The sequence below is a fragment of the Chaetodon trifascialis genome, chromosome 19 (assembly GCF_039877785.1).
Source record: "Chaetodon trifascialis isolate fChaTrf1 chromosome 19, fChaTrf1.hap1, whole genome shotgun sequence".
In the NCBI taxonomy this organism is placed as follows: Eukaryota; Metazoa; Chordata; class Actinopteri; order Chaetodontiformes; family Chaetodontidae; genus Chaetodon; species Chaetodon trifascialis.
The window spans coordinates 3,312,747-3,334,605 of NC_092074.1; the positions used below are offsets into that span (position 1 = coordinate 3,312,747).

A 21,859-nucleotide genomic window follows, 5' to 3' on the forward strand; every position below is an offset into this window, starting at 1 on the left:
CCATATAAAGAGAGGCTCTGGGAGTCACAGGTGCATGCTGACAGGGTGTGTGTGGTATGTGTGTGTGTGTGTGCCCGTTTGATTGAATGTATATGAGAGTGGAGAGGGAGTGCAAGTGAGTGAGTGAGTAGATAAAGAGAGAGAAGGAAAGAAAGTATTTTGGTGTTTACTGAGGCCTTACAGTCACCCGTGGGCAGTAAACAGAGAGCGGCTGCATTCCGGAGCCAAAGCCAGCTGCCTTCACTGACCGGTCAACGCTTGAAAACACACAGGGCAACTTTCAATGTGGAAGCTGAAGTTCACTTTTCAGTTCAGAACTTTTCAGGGAGGAAAAGACGGATGTTGACTGCTGTTTTTCTTGTCATTTACTGTTGGCTGTAGCACTGCAACTAATCCGTGTTTTCATGAATTTGAACTGACCTGTTGATTACTTTCCTGATTATTTGATTAATAAATGGTTAAAATAGTCAAAAACATGATCCTTCAGCCCATGGTGATGTCTTCAAATGGCTTCTTTTGTGTGGCCAACAGTGCAAGACGGTCAATTTACAATCATATAAACTAGAGAAAAGCAGCAAATCAACACATTTGAAGGGCTTAAGACAGTGACTTTCACATTTCTGTTTAAAAGATTACCTACATTCCTGTTATATTATCTAACTTGAAGTTTAATGCTACATGCTGCTTTCAGGTACACAGCAATTATCTATCAAAAATTTGCTAACACTAACTAGTTAACATAGCTGACATCAGCCATCACAAACTAGAAATGAAACTTTGATACAAGCAGTTTAAAATATCAGCATTTTGCTGATACAACGAGGACTTTCTTGCCCAACTTGAGAACACTGACTACTTCATGGTGCTGCAAAATATGTATATTCTCATTGCAGCTCTTTTGTTCTCAGGTCACACTGTTATTTGTCCCACACTTCATCCACTGCACCAGACTGACTACCTTAATTAGTGGCACTCACTGAGAGACATTAATAAGTGTCCAACAAACCTGAGATGGAATATATTAGAGTTCCATTTTCGTCGACAGTGACATTTCTCATCAACTACCCCTCAGGTCTGTAATTTCACTGAGCGAATACTCTCTGCTCATGATCTGTCACCCTGTGATGGTGGCAAAGAGAGGGCTCAGGCACTGGTACCTTAATCTGCTTATGTTCTCTTACACATATGTGGGAAATACAATCCAAACTCAGACAGAAACAGGTATGTGTCTGAAAGGCTCAGTCGTTCACAAGCAAGGATGGAGCGAGGTTCTCCACTTTGTGAAAAAACACCACCATCAATCAGAGAATTTGGTAAAATCTCTGTATGTAAGGGGGAAGGCCAAAAACCAACCTTGAATGCCCGTGTTCTTCCATCCCTCAGACGACAATGCATTAAAAACCAGCATAAATGCATAACATTTATTACTACAGGAACACTTCCAAAAAAAAAACTGTGCTGCATCTACAATGCAAGTAAGACTGCCATGCAAAGTGAAGCCATATGTTAACATCCAGATAACCCACTGACTTCTCTGAGATGGACTGACACAAAGAGGAAAAGTGTTCTGTGGGCTGACGAGTCCACATTTCAAATTCTTCTTGGAAATCATGGACATCCTGTCCTCTGGGCCAAAGAGGAAAAAGATCATTCAGATTGTTACCAGGGCAGAGTTGAAAAGCCAGCATTCAACTCATGTTAAAAGGTACATACAGGCTTTGGAGCAAAATGTGCTGCTATCCAGGTGATGTCTTTTTCTGGGATGTCTCTGCTTATTCCAGAAAGACAATGTCAAGCCACATTCTGCAGCATGGCTTCGTAGAAAAAGAGTGCGGGTACTAGACTGACTGTTGAACAACTAAAATCCTGTATAAAGAAAGAATGGGAAGGACCTGCACCTTCAAAAGAACCAGAATGGTATACATGCCCTGTCCCAACCTTCTTGGACATGTTGCAGGCATCAAATTCAGAATGAGGGGCCATCTACAAAAAGCAATAAAGTCTATCAGTTTGCACATTAATATACTGTCTTTATACTGTAGTCAATTGAATATAGGTTGAAAGGCTTTGCAAATCATTGCATTTTGTTCTGTTTATATATATATATATAGGCTGCACGGTGCAGCAGGTAGTGCGCGTGCCTCACAGCAAGAAGGTTGCCGTGTTTGCATGTTCTTCCCGTGCATGCGTGGGTTCTCTCTGGGTACTCCGGCTTCCTCCCACAGACCAAAAACATGCTCATTAGGTTAATTGATGACCGTCCGTAGGTATGAGTGTGAGTGTGAATGTTTGTTTGTCCTTACATGTGGCCCTGCAATCGGCTGGCGACCGGTTCAGGGTGTACCCCGCCTCTCGCCCATTGTAGCTGGGATAGGCTCCAGCCCCCCGCAACCCCGAAAGGGATAGGCGGTATAGATAATGGATAGATGGATGAATATATATATTATACACACACACACACACACACACACACACACACACACACATACACATACACATACACACACAGTATATATATAAGTTTGAATGCTGTGCTATATATATATATATATATATATATATATATATATATGTATATATATGTATATACAGTACATTGGTCAGTTCATCCAAATTGCACACACAAAAAACACATTTTATTAAAAGGTTTTATTTGTCTTGAAATATGAATGCAATTTGTTTGTGCTGCTCACTGATATCAAAAATTCCATCTTAAAAAATGTATATTTTTCCAGACACAGTGTCCCTGTGTTAAGGTGTGCTGGCAGCCGTTTCCATAGGGACAATTCTTCAGTAGGAAGTAGTTGCAATAAATACCAGGGTTGAATACTGGGAGATCCTGGTATTTCTCTTTTGTCTGAATTTCCTAGAAACAGCAAAAAAATTTGTAGCTAAAGGCTAAATTTTGACATTTAAATGCCATCCATCTATTATAACAGACAGTGGTAATTTTTAGAGGAACGGTTGTTCACTTAAAATGTATTACCACATATTATAATGACTAATCTATAGTTAATATTCCATGGTTGTGTGTTCCTCCTAGCATTCTGAATGAAAAGCCTGTGCTTCCACAGAGGAGTTTATGTTGCTTCCTTGTAAAAACAGATATGGTGATAGAGGGATTGTGATAATCTGACCCTTGGCGACACTTTGATCATCTCATCCAGGGTGACTTGCAGCGAAAGAGTGGATGAACAGTTCATGTCTTGCTTTAAGACACTTCAACAGACTGCTCCGTGAGTTGAACTTGCAACCTTTTCCTCAGCGGACTGTCACTCTAACCACTCGGCCAGCCTGTCGCCAACATGTAAACATGCAGCGGAGTCTAGTCAAACATTTCAGTGTCTGAGCTTCCTGCTTTATGCCTGCAGAGAAATCCTTATTTGTTTACAGAAGGGTTTATGATATCGCAAAATACACACACAAATTTAATATCCCCGAAACGATAAGTGCAAAAAATGCTCTGGGAAACTTGTTCAGTGGCCAACTTCTGCAGAAAATGAGTTGTCAAATGTCTCGGCTGATAAATGAGAGCAGCTGACGTCTGTGAGAGAAAAAGCAGTGATTCCAGAAAGGTGAGGGTTTGACTGAAAAGCTGAGTTGCTATGTGGAAGGTAAACAGCAGACTGAATGCCAGAAAAAAACGTTGCCTCAATCTTTTCTGCTGCCTTGCAGAGGTCTGAATAATTAAAACCGTGTCTGTGTCTGCTCCGGGGGAACACAGCCTATAGGATGAAGCGGAATGTGAATCAGCGCTCCCTTTTCAACTTTCACATATTCCCAGCTGAGCCCAAAACATCAGAATGCTGCAACTTTTCAGACAGTTTAAAGAATGAAATAATATCGCTCTCTGCAAATGTTTCAAATTAAAAACACTGCATCCAAACACAAACAAACAAGCTTAGCAACAGAGTTTCTGTGGAAATAAACAAAAATAATCCACAGAAAATAAGGAAGGGTCAGAGAAGGAAATTAATAAAGAAATACCAGAGTTACAATTCTAATAATGAGAGCAAAACTAATATAAGAAGCAAATCTATTGCGGTACGACAAAGTGAAATTGAACAAAATTACACAGATTTATCTGATTCTTTGATGTGATTTCAGTGTCAGTTTCAACTCTCCCTCTCCTTTAAACATTAAATTTAAGTGAATATATTGGTTTCCCAAGCAGTAAAACCACCTGATATTCAGCGGCTGGAACAAAGGAACAAAGAACGAAGGATATTTCTGTGCATGTTAGAGTCTGAACGGCATGTCTTCAATCTCAAGACAATTTTTGCTGATGTCTTGGTTTTCTTTTGGTCCACACACTACATGCTGACTCCCCTCTTCTCTGATTCAATGGGGTATTTCGTTGCATGTTGCAGGCTCCAGTGCAGAGCTGCAGCAGACATCTACATCTCTGCAATCCCAGTGAAGCTCTTGAAGGATTCAACATTTAACTGTTCAGATGTAAAAAAAGACGTTTTTACAGATGTTTGTTTTGTGATTAATTCTTTTGAACTCGACTGGCTTCGCCTTCCCTCAAAGGCCAGATACACATGTGGTTCTGTTTATACGACATCGTAACATCCTTGTATGTACAGAGCGACATGTGGAGACGTAGACAAAATTTATGTCATGCCAACCCTTACATACCTAGTAGCTATGGGGACACAGAAGGTTTCAAAAAAAAAACAGCTAAAAATAACTGGATCTGGTCTGGGAGCCTTACTAGAGTTATGGCAAGGGTTTGACCAGCACGCTCAATACTGGCCTTTTATTACATTCAGCCAACTGAAAGCAGAAATATCAACAAGCTTCTTCTGAATGCTGTTTCCTCAGCTTAACCTGTCTGTGACTCTGTTCACCATTTGTAGCGGTGGATTGGCACACATTTGGTGATCTAATAAGTATTTATGACAGCAGGATGGTGTGTGTGGGATTGAGTCAAAATAAACTGTGTTCATGGTACTGACGGAACATTTTAGACAACAATGACAGAGGAAGACTATCTCTAAGGCTTTGGATACACACATCATACTTGTTAGTAGGATGCATTTATTGTTGACTTGGGTCTTTCATACAATTTGTTGATGAGAAGAACATTACAGATGCTAATGTTAACACAAAATAACTACCTGCCGCTTTATCTCTTTAAAGCTGTAGCCTGCTGGTGAAGGCCTATTCTTGACTACCACCCTGCATGGATGTGTCTGCCTGTGTCCTTTCCAAGGCAGTGGAACAGCCCGTTGCTCTGACAGGCTTCTTGCACCGAGAGAAAAGACCGTCCAATGGCTGCAATAGGGACCAAGTGAAGGGGAAAGAGGCAACGCTAGCTTCTATGAGGGAGGGCTCATTCAAGCACGGCAGATTCGGGGGGATTTAAGGAGCTCGTCTGCCAGCAATAAAAGGCTGAAACAGGATACTTGGTGAGATTAATTACCTAGATAGGCCACGATAATGCCATTTAAATGGGAAAGTAATTAAAGTGCACCTTCCATGAAAATTATTCATTGCTGACGGATTGGGTGACAGACAAATCAGGAGGCATTTACAGAAAAGCTACAGGTTAAGTGCTCCGAGCTGCTGCTCTGAGACCACCACAGTTTTATTGCAGCTGTTGGATCTTACTGCTTTGCCCAGCTCTCATCAAATTACTGCGAGCATGTGGAGTGGGGGGGTGGTGAAAAGAATGGGCTCCCAGGTAACGTAAAACGTGGGACAAATGCTACAAAGGAGGATCTGCTTAACTAGAAAATTACACTGGCTGGCACTGGTCAGTGGGGACTGCTCAGAATCAATCAATCCTTCTGTTTAAGGCCACCATGGCAGGTTAGAGCACAAAAAAGGATAAATCAATGCCTTTATTGTTCCCCAAGTGTCACTTTCACAAATGCCCTGAACAATATCCATTTAGTGATGATAAAGTGTCAATAAAGTGGCTATATAGATTACCACTGAGGAACTGGGATATCAATTTGCACCCATGAACATTTAATATTTTAATCATCATTTGATCTCTTTTGTAGAGGTAAATAATAATCAGATCATGCAGCTCTGTGATATTCCTCTCTGAACTCCACACACTAAACTGCTGGAGGACAGTGAAGCAGACTTTGACTGAAGCAGCCAAACAAAACGGGAATATTTGCTTCTCACGCAATGCAAGGGCACAGAGGCTTTGCAGATCAAAGTCAAATGCTTAGCTTACATTCTTATGTGCCTCAATGCTTTTTTTTTCTTTTGCACTGCGATACTGTACTGAAGGGAATAGCCTGTTGTTCTCTTTGAATGTTTAAGTACGTTTGTACTTGAGGGGGGCTATAACATCAGAATACATTCACACAGAGATGCACAACAAATGAAGCTATGGATGGCTAAAAATAAACATAATGGTTTGCTGATTTTGAAATTCCTCAGATGTAAGTTGTGAAACTTGTATGTTGCACAAAGTCTCATTTAAAATTCAATATTATGACTATCTTGACATGTATTTTTGGAATGACAGCCATGGAATTTTTGGCATTCAGAAGCAATCTAATCTAAAACTCCTTTCAGGCATTGAACTTGTTATGTAACTGTGATGGCAATTTATGTTTTATGTCTAAACAGGCACCCAAGTAATTTTAGAAAAGCCACAGTGGCAACCTTACAATGTGGGCGGTACCATTTCGGTGGGGGTGGCTGGATGGTGGTGGTGCATGCATTTTTTGGATGGAGCAGTTGCTATGAGTGTCTAACATTGCCATGGATGGGTTTACATTGGAGTTAGCTGAATGGCAGTGCGTCTCAAACAGATGCTAAAGGATGTCTCTGGGAATGACAAAAAGCCAACAACAGACAGATACAGGCAGCTATGTTACATATTCCATGTGTCAACAGGGCTTTACACAAAGACAGATGTAAAATTTGAAACAATGTCTTCATCTTATCAAATATTTTGGAATGACAGCCATGGCATTCTTGGCATTCTGAGGCATTTCTAGTCAAATCACCACAGTCCAAATAATGTGTCTAAGTCACACCCCCTGTTTTCTGCTCTGACTCACCAATGGAGCCTGTGAATACTTTAGAGCACAGCTCAACTATTGTAAAAGTTGCTATCTGAGTGTAACAGGCTTTGTGCTGCTGGCTAATACAAGCAGTCAACATTAAAATCAATTTTCACAGGTTCTTCTTTTCACTTGTTATATTGTCTATACCTCTTGCTGATCACACCTAAACCCCATTTGGATGGTCTCAAGCTGAATGTGTACACACAGCACACACACACAAACATACACACATACGCACAGGTCCTGTAGCGTTTCCCATAACTAATTTCAAATCCTATTTCTGTGCCCTTCTCCACAGATTTGATTTTTCTGGCTCAGAGATGTGAACATCCGCTTGAATAAATATTAATGGTTATTCTATGAGCATTGCCCACTCACAAGTGTGCTGGAAGAACAAAATGCCTTGTTTACAAGTACGCTTGAGGAAAACTAAGGCACAAAGGGCCTCGGAGGGCCTCCAAGGGTGGCTCTGTGGCGCTGTAGACCCACAATGGAGTGCTGATTGAAACACACTCTTAACTTCCAGTGTGGAGCGATGTCAAAGATGGAAAAAATCCTCAACATGACGAATTTCTATTCAACAGCTGCAAGAACAGAGCTGGAGAAATCAAGCTTACGAACTTGCAGCCTCTACTTAAACTCATTTAAGACAGAGCTGAGAGGTAATTAGGTTTCTGGGAACAATAAGCACTCAGCACCTTGTGTAGCTCCAGCCTCACTCCAGACATTTCCTTTGGTGTAATTAGGGGAGGTGTGAATTCCTCATCAGATGGATCACCATCTGCATTCACATACTGCATGTTCACTCCCCGAGTCCCCAGCTACGAGCCTATGTTCATCCTGATTATCATGCAGGAGGTGGAGATGGGGAGGGATGGAGGAGACGGCTTCTCTTTTTTAAGGTTCTTTCAGTGCTACAGGGCTCCGGCACCTTGCCATGCAAAGGTTAATCAATTCTGAATGATGAGCCATAAAAGCTTTAATAATGCAGTCATTCTCTAATGAGTGGTCCTGCATGCTTGCTCAGGAAGGACCGATTGTTTTAGGAAGCTCCGATGTTCTAATTACAAAGCGCTCAAGCATCCCCTAACAGCCCAGAGAGCGCTGGACACAGTGAGGGTCCAGTGAGCAGGACAATGAGCGGTGCAGCATGGATCTACTATCTGCTCAAGATGGGAAACAAGAGAGACCCATCACAAGGTCATCAATATCAAACTAATTCTGACTATTAACTTGATTTTGGAGAGTTTTGACTGTAGTTCCACAGTTCTCAGATCTCAAAAACTGGCTCAGAAACCAGTTTGGCTTTCAAACAAATTATTACAACTTCATAAGGGGGATGTCAGGGTGGATAGATGGATCAACAACACAGTGATCAGACATCCTTGTTCACCCAGGACCCAGTTTCAAGTTGGGTGTCCCAATTCCCAACAAATATCTTTAAAACACTAACACTCTCACCATTATTAAAATAATAATTACCAACTTAAATTTGTTTTTCAGTGCTCACAGAGACATTTCTAATGTTCTGTCCCACTCATGATTACCTAACCCAATACAAAAACATAACCAATATGTGCATCTGAATTCAACACTGATTTGTCTGTATGTGTGATCAGTGTGCCACTAGCCAGTGAGTCATAGGCAAGCATCTTTCTGTCACAACCTGTCAGTATGCTAACACTTAGCTCTCATGCAAGTCAGTTTTTTCATAAGATCTCCAGGATCTTCACTCTTTCATTTATATAGTATTTGGCAATGAAAATGCTGTGTCCGTGGTGTTTACAAGCATGCTTGGTGGGTGTGATAAGGGCTAAAATAATTGTTCCCCATCCTGATGAAAACACCCTTTATGTTGTCACTGAATTTCCCTATTTAGGTGACATGATGGCATCAAGAATCATCTCCATGACAGATGAACAAACTTCATTTCAAGTTGGTGGGATGCAGTTTAAAAGCTCCAGAAAATGCTCATAAGTGGACCTTGAGTCATTATTTCTTCACATCCAATTAAGTGGGCAATTACAAATTATGGTTTGGAGTACTTGATGTCAGTGTGGTATAATCCTGCACAATAGATAGAAATCGATTATAATCCACATTTCATGAAACGACCATAATAAAGCTGTGGAGCTATTTTTCTGTGTATTTGATGTGTTCTTTTCAATGCTATCTTCTGCAATTTCAGTCTTATTGTATTCTGCCCCAGCTCTGTCCTACCCATTGAACAGATGGAGTAGGTTGCTTTGCCTTGAAGAGCTGCTGAAGGAATTTGATTAGTCTGGGTTTCAAATAGGGATTTTTTGTCTTGCATCATGGTCTAAATAATGTTTCAGTGACCAGTCCATCCCAATAAACACTTGGGTCATCTTTGTTTTGTTTTTTGAAATTGAAGTTTGGCACAAAATTTTGGATATCAAAACTTAATGGAATTGGTAAACAAAATTATCAGTGACTTTATCCATCTTGGCCAAAAACACCAACTTCACTGTTACAGCACTTGAAATGGTGCCACTTACTTGGGATCATAAACATCACCCCATCTGGGCCAAAAGCTCCACTCTGTTTCACAATAGCTCATGGCTAAATATTCCATTGGGTTAACTGACTAATTGTCTGTTGTCAAAATGCCACGTCTAATTATGACCGACTCTAAAAGAGCAATGTGTTAATTGTTTTTTTCTGGCTTTTTCCTGCAAGTTGTCCTCTTCCCGCCATCCTTGTGTCCTTGGCCTGGCAAACCCTCTGCACATTCCAGCACGTGTCACTGTCACAATCTCAGCATCGCGGAATACATCATCCACAACATTAAATCCCACACACATCTATTCAACTTCATGCCTCTTCCTTCTTCCTGTCTCTCTCAGAGATCCAAATATCTAGCAAACTGAGATATTTACTGTGTAATCGTAACTGTTTTTGGTAGCAAACAACAGCATCTAGAGAAGTATGTTTTGAAAAATGAAAGGGTCAGCAGCTTCACAACAAATGATGACATGAATCCGAATGACTAAACCAATATGATGTTAAAGCAGCAAGACGTGACTGGCCATCACATCGCAGACAGCAGGTGTAGTTAGCCAGAGACAGCGGTTATATATCCAGCAACAGCTTCAGTGCTCTCCTTACAGCCTTCTTTTTAATCACCATAGTCAGAACACTCTTTTGGGCCAACTGTGTTTCATGGATGCTCAAGCATGAAAGAGGAATCTTGTTGGGTGGATCCATAGAAATAATGAATAAAAAAGGCTTTAGAGTTTGTCACGACAAAATACAGCATTTTAATTACGGTAGATTCCCCTGAGACTGAGCTGCAAATACAGTACTGGCTCTTTAGGTACCACTGGGAGTCTGCATCATCGCTAAGCTAATAATGTTTGCCACTGTAGTGCTGATATACACAATAAATTAATCTAGGTAATATGCATACTGGATATATAATGGATTATATCAAACTATGTTCATTAATGCTAATGGAGAATCATTACAGTGGTTTGCATATGAGAGGTTTTAAAATTAAACTGCGACTTGGCATTTTCCTAATACTCTCTTCAGCTGAACTGTGCACAGACTGACGTGAGACAAACATTTTCAGACTTCAGTTTGAAAGTAAATAGTTAAAAATGTGGGAAATGTGGTTGTTCACTTTCTTTCTGAGAGTCAGACAAGAAGATCAATACAAACCTCATGTCTGTGGATTAAATGCATTAAGTACAGCACTGAAGACACAGTTAGCCTTGCTTAGCAGCTAGCACTAAAGATCACTACTTAGAACATTGTACCCTGTATGAATAATCAATTTTCATTTAGTTATGTAAAAATAACAATTTTCTCTTTTTACATGCTGAAATAATTTCTTGACCAAAAAGAAGTTTAGCGTCTTCTGCTAATGTTGTAGTACCAGTTGTCAGACACTGTCAGTAAAGACAAATTGTCGTTTTTTTTTAACTTATGTCTGTGTATGGATTAAACTAATGAGATACCGTGCATTAATTATGCGTGTGTTTCTGACATGGGATCTTGTGTACACGATATGCTTGATGTTGAAGCAGTTAAGCCATGACAACATCACTACTAGGCAACAGCAACATGTCGGCATCTAGAAGCCACTGAGGCTAACAACTTAGTAAGCATGAAGGCAGAATTAGCAAGCACTTGAGGTATTGGTAGGTGCATTTTGAACACTGAAAATAGCCAAATTGCCTCTAATCTTCATGCTAAGCTAGGCTAATCACCTCTTGGCATCAGCTCTGTCCTTATCAGAGTGATCATTGATATTGAGCTTCTCATCTAACAACAAGAGAAAAAGAGGAAGTGTATTTCCCAAAATGTTGAACTATTTGATTAAATTTGCAAACACCCAGAGAAGTTCAAAAGGTGCTGAAAACTTCTTTTTTCCTTTAATGGCAATTCAACCGAAAAGCACTTGTACCCCACACAAAAACATTACACATCATTTTCCCAAATGTAGATCAACATTATCAATAAACTCATGTAAGAGTCCTTACCTGCTTGACCAGTAGCGATGCTAACTGCCGCAAACAGCCTCTGTGTGCGGCTCAGGTCTGACACCCCATTGACAGCCTCCACCTCAAAAGTGTAGTTGGCATGGGCGAGCAGGTCCATGATGGTCACGTAAGAGTCCACTAATCCTGACTGTGCAGGAGAATATCCCACATTCGGCCCGCATGGAACACACTCCTCAGGTTCCCAGCTGCAACGCCGGCATATAACCCTGTAGGTGACGTCATTGCGGCCACCCGTGTCAGCTGGCGGGCTCCACTCCAGGCTAACGGTGGTCTGGTTGATGTTGTAGACCAGGTTCTGTGGCGCTGAGGGAGGTCCTGTCAGAGGTGGACACGGAGGAAGCCAGAATTAAACAACGAGGTGCCAAGGAAAGTGACAGCCAAGAGTGTGTATTGACTCGATCTGTGGTTTCACTGTTCTCTGAGAAAAGAAAAAAAAACACTATGGACATGCTCCAGCCCTAGAGCCAAACACTCACACTCAATTGTAATAAGAGAGATCCAGAAAAAAGAAAAGGTACACTGAAAGGAAGTCAGCTCTGGCAGGCACCAAGGTCAGTCTTAGAAGACTGTGAAATCAAGCAGTGGAGCCCAGAGTTTCAAAGGGAGAATAATTTCATAGTCAGAGTTCATGCAACACACTTTTTATGTTGCTGTTTTTCTGAATTATAATTACCGGGACAGTGCACCTATCTAGCCCACTCACTTCCATTTCCCCCATCCTCCATTACCATCCTTTATGCTGTATAAGTAAACTGATTATGAGATTTTACAATGGAAAGAGTTTTTCAGTTTAACATCAGGTCCACTTAAATTGTGTAGTTATGACATTGAAAAACATTTTAGAACTCACAATCATGATAACTAAAAACTGACAAAAAGTGTCCAACTGATCATTTACTTAACTCAAAAAAGTTGTTAGCTCATTAGCATCCCTGCGTGCATTGTATTTGACTTAAAATTCTTTAGAAAGTCTTTGTTCTTTTATTCTTAGTCATTTTATTTTATTTGACAAAGCACTTCAACCACAGATTTCATAACTATGCATTAGCATTCATCCTGACTACATTTAGCTGATAGCAGTACAGCAAAGGGTAAGGATTTGGGAGGGTGGCGAATTAGGGATCTGACTTTAAACTGCTTTACCTATAAAAAGAATAGGAAAAAAAAAAAAAAATATTAGCTGACTTTAGTTTCTAAAGTTTCTAACTTAAATTCTAAATGTCAAAACGGCTATCAAGGCAGCAAACTATTTCCTGTCTACACATTCAGTAGACACAACACAAATATGGCGTTATGTAAACTTGCCACCTGATAATCACTTTCCTGCAAGATCTGTTTTGACCTCCACCCACTCTCGTTTGTTTGGTGCTGAGCAGATCAAGTACAGTGGCACCAAAGATGCTAAAGATACTGAAATATGCTAAAAACATTATTACAATTGTCTTTATGTTTACAATGAGTGACCCATTTCACCTCTTTAACATGTGGTAATCTAATCCATTACTAATGTTAAAATAATGATGCAGTGTTTAGGAAACCTGTCTGTTCATATGTTCATTTTGTAAGAACTCTTTTACAATGTACTCTTGAATGCAAACATAGCTGGTGATTCATCCAGATGGACTAAGGGCTTTGTTTACATAACGACTGTTAACAGCATTAAATTTGCAGCTGCTATGAGGATGACTGAGACCTGGCTACATGGTGGGATAAACGCTTAGCAGGGAATCAGAAGCCACAGCCAGCCACTCTCTAAGTTCTCCTGTTCTCCAAAGATATACAACTATACCAGCTGGAGACAGTGGCTTTACTGGGTTTCCATGGAAAGGTATATCATGTAGACAGCAGGACACTTAAAGTTGATGTCCTCTAAAAAAAGACTCAAAGACTGCCTCACCCACAGAATTTATGAACAACATTTAAACCTGGATTATCACCGCCCTGTAACTGCCATATACAATTTCACTTGACATACAATAACAAGTAGCTCCCTGTCATCAAAAGTGCACAGGACCACAGACCGTTTGCTAGTAAATGTTCACGTAATGGCAAAGAGATTAGCTGATCTCGTAAAACAATGAATAACAAATTGCTGCTTTCATCTTTCAAATTCCAGGCTGTTGGCTTTTATGGCCCAGATGTTGATATAAATAAACTCCCCCTAACGCAGTAAAGATTATATGACTTGTATTCTTTGTTTATGAATACTTTAAGTCTTCATTTTGTTCTCTGGGAGGTTTAAACTGTTCTGTTTTCTCAGGAAATATTCTTTGAGGGAATCTTGGAGAGGGACCTCTCAACTCATTAAATTTGTCACATTAACTAACAAAATAGGTCATGCATATGCATAGACCCAAAACTGCTATCACAATATTCAGACTCATTAATACAGTACTTAGTTGTTTTTCCCTGTTCCACCCATTAGAACCGAGGGCTCAACAGAGACATCCATATTCATGATTATCGGGTAAGATAAGAGACAGACTGTGCACTGGGAAGATGAAAGAGACACCTGTGGCAGGTGAAGTGGAGACGAGTGACTGCTGATAGCGCCACTCGACTTCAGCCTTGGCACTGACACTCGACCTGCACTCTCAATCTTCTTTGCCAACAAAGGGAAGGTGTGCTGCAGCTCATACGCACTGACAACCAAACACACACTCGTACACACACGCATCTCACACCTCCCAGCCTGAACCTCCGGGATCTTTTATTCTAGCATTTCCATGGCCACGGTAAGCAATGATAACATCTCATTTTGCTCGTGCCACTCTCATTTGGATCTCAGGTGCCACAGATCAAAGCGGTGATTTCTCGGCAACAAGAGGCGAGAGGAAATTAGATTAGACTGGCCCTGGATCTGTGTGACCTTTGTCTTTTGTCCTGTTTTACAGATTCACTACCCTGCAAGCTTTGCCTTTCTTCCTCAAGAGACCTCAGTATGCTTCAAACAAAGTGCTTGTCGGATCGTCAAACGACTACAATCTGAAACTCCCTGCCTGGTAGCAGACTTTAGGCTGGGTTTGACAAGTTTTGTAACTTTTTGTAACAGACAATCCAGTGTGTGCAGAGCTGTTAAAGTAGGGAGGGTTTGAACTTCTCCCTCAAGCTTTCTTTATCATATCACGTTTCAATGCCACATGTGCAATGCCATGAACGCTTTTGAGGAGAGACTGTCTGAAAGTGTATGATTTGTCACATCAAGACTACAAAGACATGGGAAAGACACAGAGTTCTTGGAGAGTTCTTGGAGAGAGATTCAGTAAAAGCAGTGGGAGAAGGCTACGGAGCCTTTTGCCCAGTCTCCCAGTGTGGCCACATATAAAAGGTATACTCTTTTCCTTTTAGACATGGTGACACATCATATATGTAACCCAGTTTGTTTGAAGCATACTGAACCTGTCTTGTCTTTCTTCTTCTTGTGCCTTGGCGTCACTTTGTTTCACCGATTATGCTCTGTCTGGACTCAGGAATATGAAACTCTTCTGCCCCCACTTCACCTACAGCACAGATTTGCGCCACAGCCTGAGCCCTCCGCTGTCTGTCTGCTCATCCTTATAGCTCAAGGGCTTGTCGCTCTCCCTCTTCTTTTTACTCTTTTTTTCTGTCTCTCACTCCCCCACTCTGTCTTATCTTTTCGTGTTCTCTCCTCTCACCCCTCCTCCCAGTCAAGTTTCATTTCACGGATTAGCCTGCCAGAGCCCCCACAGCCTGAAATGTCTCAATCACTTGCTAGCTTCCTTCCAGCACTGCCACTGTGACCGAGCATGGGTAAGCGTGTGTGTGTGAGGGTATTTTTGTTGCTGTGCATAAATATGGAATATGTGCATGCACAGTTTATGTTCCCCGCTACATCATTTGCATGCTAACATGAAACAGATTTTATAGTAGAACCTGTGATTTTGTGGAATAAACAAAGAACTCCCATGGGTGTAGGGGTGAGAAAACATCCTTCAGCCACACAGAGCTTTCACTAAATCTAATATACCATATAGAAAACATAGCAAAGTAACTGGTCGTTTTTAGGTCATGTTTGTAAGTCCATCTCCACTTTGTACAGAGTTGTAAGACCTGAGTAAATCCAAGCTTAGGAGAGAAGAATCCGGTGCTTATCGGCCTTGAGAGGTGCTCGGGGCTGCCTTAACCCTCCATAGCCTATTAGCTGACTGTGCTCTAATTGGGGAGATGTGGGGAGAGGGGCGGCAAGGGTGAGTGGTATTCAAATCACCCATGAGGTAATCCTCACTCTACAAATGTGTGTTGTGACCCTGTGACCTAGCCTCTAATGATGTGGCTACAGCAGAAGCTGTATGAGAGAAGCCATGCAGAAGAGAAGGGTTCGAATAAGAGTTTTTCTGCTGACGGGCCTCCCACTGCTACCTCAGTACCACACTGAATTCAATATTTTGTCATGTCTTGTTATGTCTTTGAAACAATGAGTCTTAAAACAATTGGCGAAGCCATTGTGAGTGGTCAAATTGATCATGATGTCTCTATACAAACTATTATGTGTCCTTATACAGTATGTGGGGGTAATTGTGATTTCTTGTGAGTGAACTGCCTGCAGTCCTATTTACATGGCCACTTCTAATCAAAATGACAAAAACACGCAGCAATTTACATGTGCATGACCAAGATGGGGACGAAGTGGCTTTATGTTATGATTTCAATTATTTTAACCTAGTAAATAATAGCATGGCTTCAGATTTGGTCTTTGGTTTTTTGCTTTCCCAGCATACATGTTGATCTTAAAGGACTGTTTTGGTTTATTCCAACTTGGGCCTTGTTTACAACTGGGGTTTTGTACTTTAGAATGTCTATTGATTATGTCAACATTGTACTTGCAAACGCAAAGGATAATCAGGTATATGTAATGGATGAATGGATGAACCACCGACTGGGCAAAGCAATCAACTGTGCAGAGGCAACACACCTTTAGGGGTCCCCAAGGGCTCCTGATCACTTGAGCAGCAAGTACTTTGTGTTAATTTGATAAAATGAAAATTTGTTAGGTTCACTAAAGCAAAATATAAACTGAAATGGAGAAGGCATTCTTTCTGCATTTATACCTATACCATTCTTGCTACTATAACCTATACCATACATCTGTCTTATGTCCAAATTAGATTTAGCATCTTGAAGATTTTAATTGATAAAATGCTTTTTATAGTGTATATTCTAACATTATTCGCTTTCAATCAAATTATAACCAAAAAGGGGCGCCAACAGCACATTTTTGCTCAAGGGCCTCCTTGTTGGTTCATTCATCCCTGGCCAAAGTAAATAATTGCTGAAATCTGGGAGCATGGAAACATTGTTACAACAGGGGAAGAGACTGGAGCAGGCACAGTATCAGACAGGTTGTAAACATGGCAACAGCTTAGCCAAATGTATTATTATACTATGAAAAAAAAGTAATAGTATAACATGTTAAGTTATTGATCTTTGCCCTAGTTCTGATATCTGGTAGAAGCACTAGCCCCAACATTCTGCAAGCCTGTCACAGTCCCCTAGCAACTCCAGGCAGGGTGGACCCTCTGACGGACATCAACTTGTTGAGGTGGCACATTTTTAAGGGGAGCGGCTGGGACTGGGAGGAGGAGACCACTGCTCACAACTGCCCTTTTCAGCCCCTAGCTTGCGCCAGAACTACTCGCAGCTGTTGCATGATTGATTCCCACTCCTGAATCTGTCAACAACTCAACTCTGTGCCTTGCCTCTGGAGAAAATGCCTTCCCGTGGCCATCCACATGTATCTCATTTTCTCACAACTTTGCATATGAATGTCATGGACAAACATTCAACAAACAAAAGCATTTCTTCCTTCCGCCCCCTCTCAGCACATACCACATGGGAAACAATGTATTTGGAGCTATGTTTTTGGAACTTCTTCCCTCATCTTTATTCAGCGTGGATTTGGCTTTTCATGTCCCCACATTACATCTTCATCTCATTTTCTCTCAAATCCTCATAGACACATTCTTAATCTCTGTGTGCCAGAGATCCATCTCACTGTTTTGCTAAGGCCTATGATATGGTAGCTTTACAAACCCCTATTAAAAAAAATCTGTCAATCAAGCTATTTGTTCAGGCAGTGCAAATTCATTTTCAATTACTATTCACTCCTGGTCTGGATAAGGCTTGAAAAAAGGAAATCACAGTGACTATTGGTCACACTGACTTAATCCAGCGATGAATGAGGAAATGCACGTACGGAAAGCTGTGCAAAAATTGTGCTGGGTGACTGCGGAGGAGGGTGAGGCTATTCATACAAGTTAAAAATACATATTTACATATAATGGTATGGGGTCATCAAGTGTAGACCTGAAGTTAATGAAAATGAATAATGAAAAGTGTGCATTAGGCAACTTCAGTAATTACTGTGCTACTTGGCCAAGGTGATTACCCAGAAGGGAACAGCCAGAGGACACTGCAAAGAAGTGGGAACTTTCTCCTGTTCTTACCACTGCATGAGTCCTGCCCTTGATCAGAGAGAGATGTTAGAGTGAAGCGTTAATATCCGATTAGGATGGTTGGAGTAGTGAGTAATGGACCTGTCTTTTAGAACAAGATCTGTGAGGTTGCTACACGGAGAGATCTGTGTTTTGTAGCCGTTGGCCAGCCTCAAATTTACTTAGCTTGAGTTATGTCCTTTTTTGTGTTAGATAGTGATGGGAATAAACCAGTGCGCCATCATGTCATCAAGCACCAAAGTCGCGCCCCCTTTAGGGGAAAGAATCGTGCTTTCACATAACATGAGAAACGACTGTGAGTAAAGATTAGCTGAATATTTTGTCATTAGTTAAAAATCTGTTGTGGCAAGAAAACCAAAAAAAGGCAAAAAAAAAAAAAAAAAAGGCAAAAAGCTGTTGTGTACGAAGTTGATTTGATCCAATATGTATAGATGGCCAGATAAACAATATCTGGCCACTGTGTGGTGTCAGTGATTCACTTGGACAGGGGATGATTGAAGGGCCATGATGGCTGACCAATCAACCTACATTTATTAGGCTGTAGGCAAAAATTAGCTTTGGGCCTCTGTTGACCCCCAGCCAGCACCAGCAGGGTTAAAATGTTTTTCAAAGATGCATTACTTGTTGTTGTCACACAGCACTTTGCTTTTTTAAGAGCTGTGTAGCTTCTTCAATTCTGTTGAATACTGTCTCGTGGTACAAAAGTGTCCATCAACATTACTAAAGTGTGATTTTGGTCTCAACATATCTCAACTATAAATCTCATTTTAAGAATAATGACATATTTCTGGAGTAGATACCACAATATGCTGAAAACATTACTGGAATAAGGATATAGATGGAAGCGTATATACTTGTCTCCTAAGCCAGAAGGTAAATTCTATTACTTTTTTTTAGAACCCACAGTAACCACTTTAGCATTGGGACAAAAGAAATATGGCTGACTCTATGGAGAGTTCACTAGCTAATGTACTGAGGGAGCACTCTGAGACAAGCCCAAACGCTGACAACATTTATTCCAAACTTTCCAAGCATGGAGAACAAAAACAGCCAGCCTAATGCAAAATAGAGGCCTGATATTGCAATGCCAAATAATGCTTGTGGGAAACTGTAGCTCATTAAAGCCAGAGTAGCTTAAGTGTTTTAGAAGCATTTTTGTTATATTTGTGGAAATTCTTGTTACATTCCGACAGCAATAAATAAATCAAATGGTATGAGAAACAAAGAAAAATATCTGGTATCTGTGGCTCTTGCAGACATGTAATAAACCTTCCCAGACAGGCCTGCATGCGTGTCTACCTGCTCACGCTCTGCCCATGCACTCATTGCATGTCTTCCACAAAGCCAGGCAGATGTATTGCTTAAACTATCACGAGCTACGCGTGAACAGAGTGGATAGAATTTTTCAGTTGTATACTTTCAAAATCTGGCTTATCTGGAAAATCTCTATCTGAAAAACCTCTTCACATGCTCTGTATTACTTTGTACTCATGCCATTCATCATTGGAAAGCTAAGATTCTCATGATTTGATTGATTCAAACCCTTTCAAGATACAATCACAATAACAGCTACAATCAATAGCAACAACAAATAAACAAACACTTACCAAATCGATGCAACTGACTAATGAAGTCTTATAGTAATGCACAGTGTAATGACTGATAACACTAACAAAAACGCTCTGGTCACATCAGCAAAGGTCCAGACGATCCAATCCAGTAAAATATTTAGTCCAAAATACTATAATAACTCACCAGAAGCTGTCTTATCGTTTCAAATTAGCTGGCCACATTCTACTCTTCCGCATTTTCCCCATTCTAACTTCAGTAAGTATGTACATGTAGGTGACATGTTGGTCTCAGAAGGGCTGCTGCAGTCTGACCTTTCTACTGACACCTCACTTGACCAATTAGGATCTTCTATGTCATGTCCACAGCTGACAATAACCAGCAAGAGTCCACATTGAAAGGAAGGGCCTCGTTCAATTGCGCTGATGACCAGTTCTTCTTATAGCCAATGAAATTCCAAAAACAAAGATATGCAGCTTCAGTGAGTAATTTGGGGAAACAGGTATATTACAGAGGGTTGAAAAGATAAATTTAGTACCATAACATACCACAAATATTAATTGTGTTACATTTCAAAACAGAAAGCCATGCATGTTCAAGAACAGCTTTACTTTGGATATGTCTCGGACGTCTTGAATAGGCATTTCAAGCTAATTATACAGGAATGTGAGGGGGTATGTATGCTGCCTCTACTTCTTTCTATACTCACTTTTTAATTAAAATATTTTTTTCCCCTGGTAACATATTTTCCCTTATGTAAGTAGAAACATACTTTTTCCAGAAAAATGAAATGAAAGGTTTGTAGAAAAGGTGCAACTTAAACACACCTGTGCACTGACAATATGTAGAACTAAATAGTTTGGGTAGGCAGACACAGATATGTTGCTCAACAAGCGGCTTTACAGACACCCAGAAATGACGAAGAATCATTTTTCATTTGATATTTACAATATTAAATCCAACTACTATCTGTATAATCATCTCTTTGATTCTTTGATTTAATGCATAGATAAGCCAATGCAGCACTAAAACATTCTACTATTTGCATAATATCTTACCAGCAGTCTCTCTCTCTCTCTGTCTGTGTCTCTCTCTCTCTCTCTCTCTCTCTCTCTCACACACACACACACACACACACGCACATATTAGAGATTCTGACTTGGCCTACTTTGGGTGTTCGGGGAAAAAGCAGCACTGCTCAGGGTGTGAAACAGGCATGCTGATTTTCCCGCATATGCATGTCTGTTTTTGTTGTTTTTAATCAACAGAAAATGGTACAAAATAAATAACCACAAAATATATGTTAATTTATCCACTCTCCTCCTGACGAGTTATGTCAATAGAAAAAAGAATGACAGAGGTGTGTGTCTAGCAGCCAAAAGCCTGTGGGCCTTTCCAGGAGTCTTGTGATACATTATCAGTAAAATGAAGGCACACAGATAAGGTGCGGAGATTACGTTTAGGGGTGCTGTTTACCTCCAGAGATAAATTAGAGTGCTAACATTGCCCCGCTGGGGTGAGCCACTCCCCGCACACAGTAGCTAAAATCAATGGGGAAAAAAAAGCAGCAGCAGCATCCAGCAGCACCTTGAAATAACCACGTTTGAGAATGGATTTGGAAGCAAATCAGCTCTACCTTTCAGTCTGAATTCCCGGGCCTGTGTAAATAAGCCATCAATGGCTGTCACAGAACTATTACACTGGCCAGGACAAATGAAGACGCAGGGTGCTGCCTGGGCTGCCGCTGCTGACTGTAATTGCAATCTTTCAGACGGGAAATGGCAAATTGCTCCTCTCATCATTAGCAACCAGCTAAGACAGAAAACAGACATGTAAGCCTGCAAACATAATTATAATGACATACTGGGAGGCAGAGGAACTGCTATGGAACACATCTGGGCTTTCATGAGACCGCTGCAGACTGGCTGAGCAGGTCTGGCATAGGCTGCGCAATGTGTTTTTTCCCTCGCATGTGTGGCTGTTTAAATTCAGATCCCGGCAAGAGATCTGTGCCATGTTTACCTAGCAACAGCATGGCAAACTTACTTGTGCAGGCCACAGACGGAGGGTCAGAGAGCGCTCGGTAGTAGCCATCCTCGCAGTCGCAGCGCCAGGAGCCCTCACGGTCGTTGAAGCTGTGTGCCGGACAACGAGAGCACTGAAGGTCCTGGGAGGAAGACTTGTAGAAACCACGACCGCATGCTGAAGGAGGAAGAAAATAACAGAATGAGGCCAAGGCAAAGAGAGG

The 21,859-nt window shown here is 40.9% G+C and overlaps 1 protein-coding gene across 4 annotated transcripts in view; it reads right to left on the minus strand.

The window, feature by feature from the left end:
• The window catches only part of epha7 (eph receptor A7), an 86,887-nt gene that overhangs the window by 45,227 nt on the left and 19,801 nt on the right, over positions 1-21,859 (minus strand). For all 4 annotated transcript variants that reach the window (XM_070986789.1, XM_070986788.1, XM_070986787.1 and 1 more), the window contains exons 4-5: positions 21,658-21,813; positions 11,549-11,884 (exon numbers count right to left, since the gene is read on the minus strand). In XM_070986789.1, coding sequence (XP_070842890.1) covers positions 11,549-11,884; positions 21,658-21,813 — 492 coding nt within the window. The remainder of the gene's footprint in view (positions 1-11,548; positions 11,885-21,657; positions 21,814-21,859) is intronic.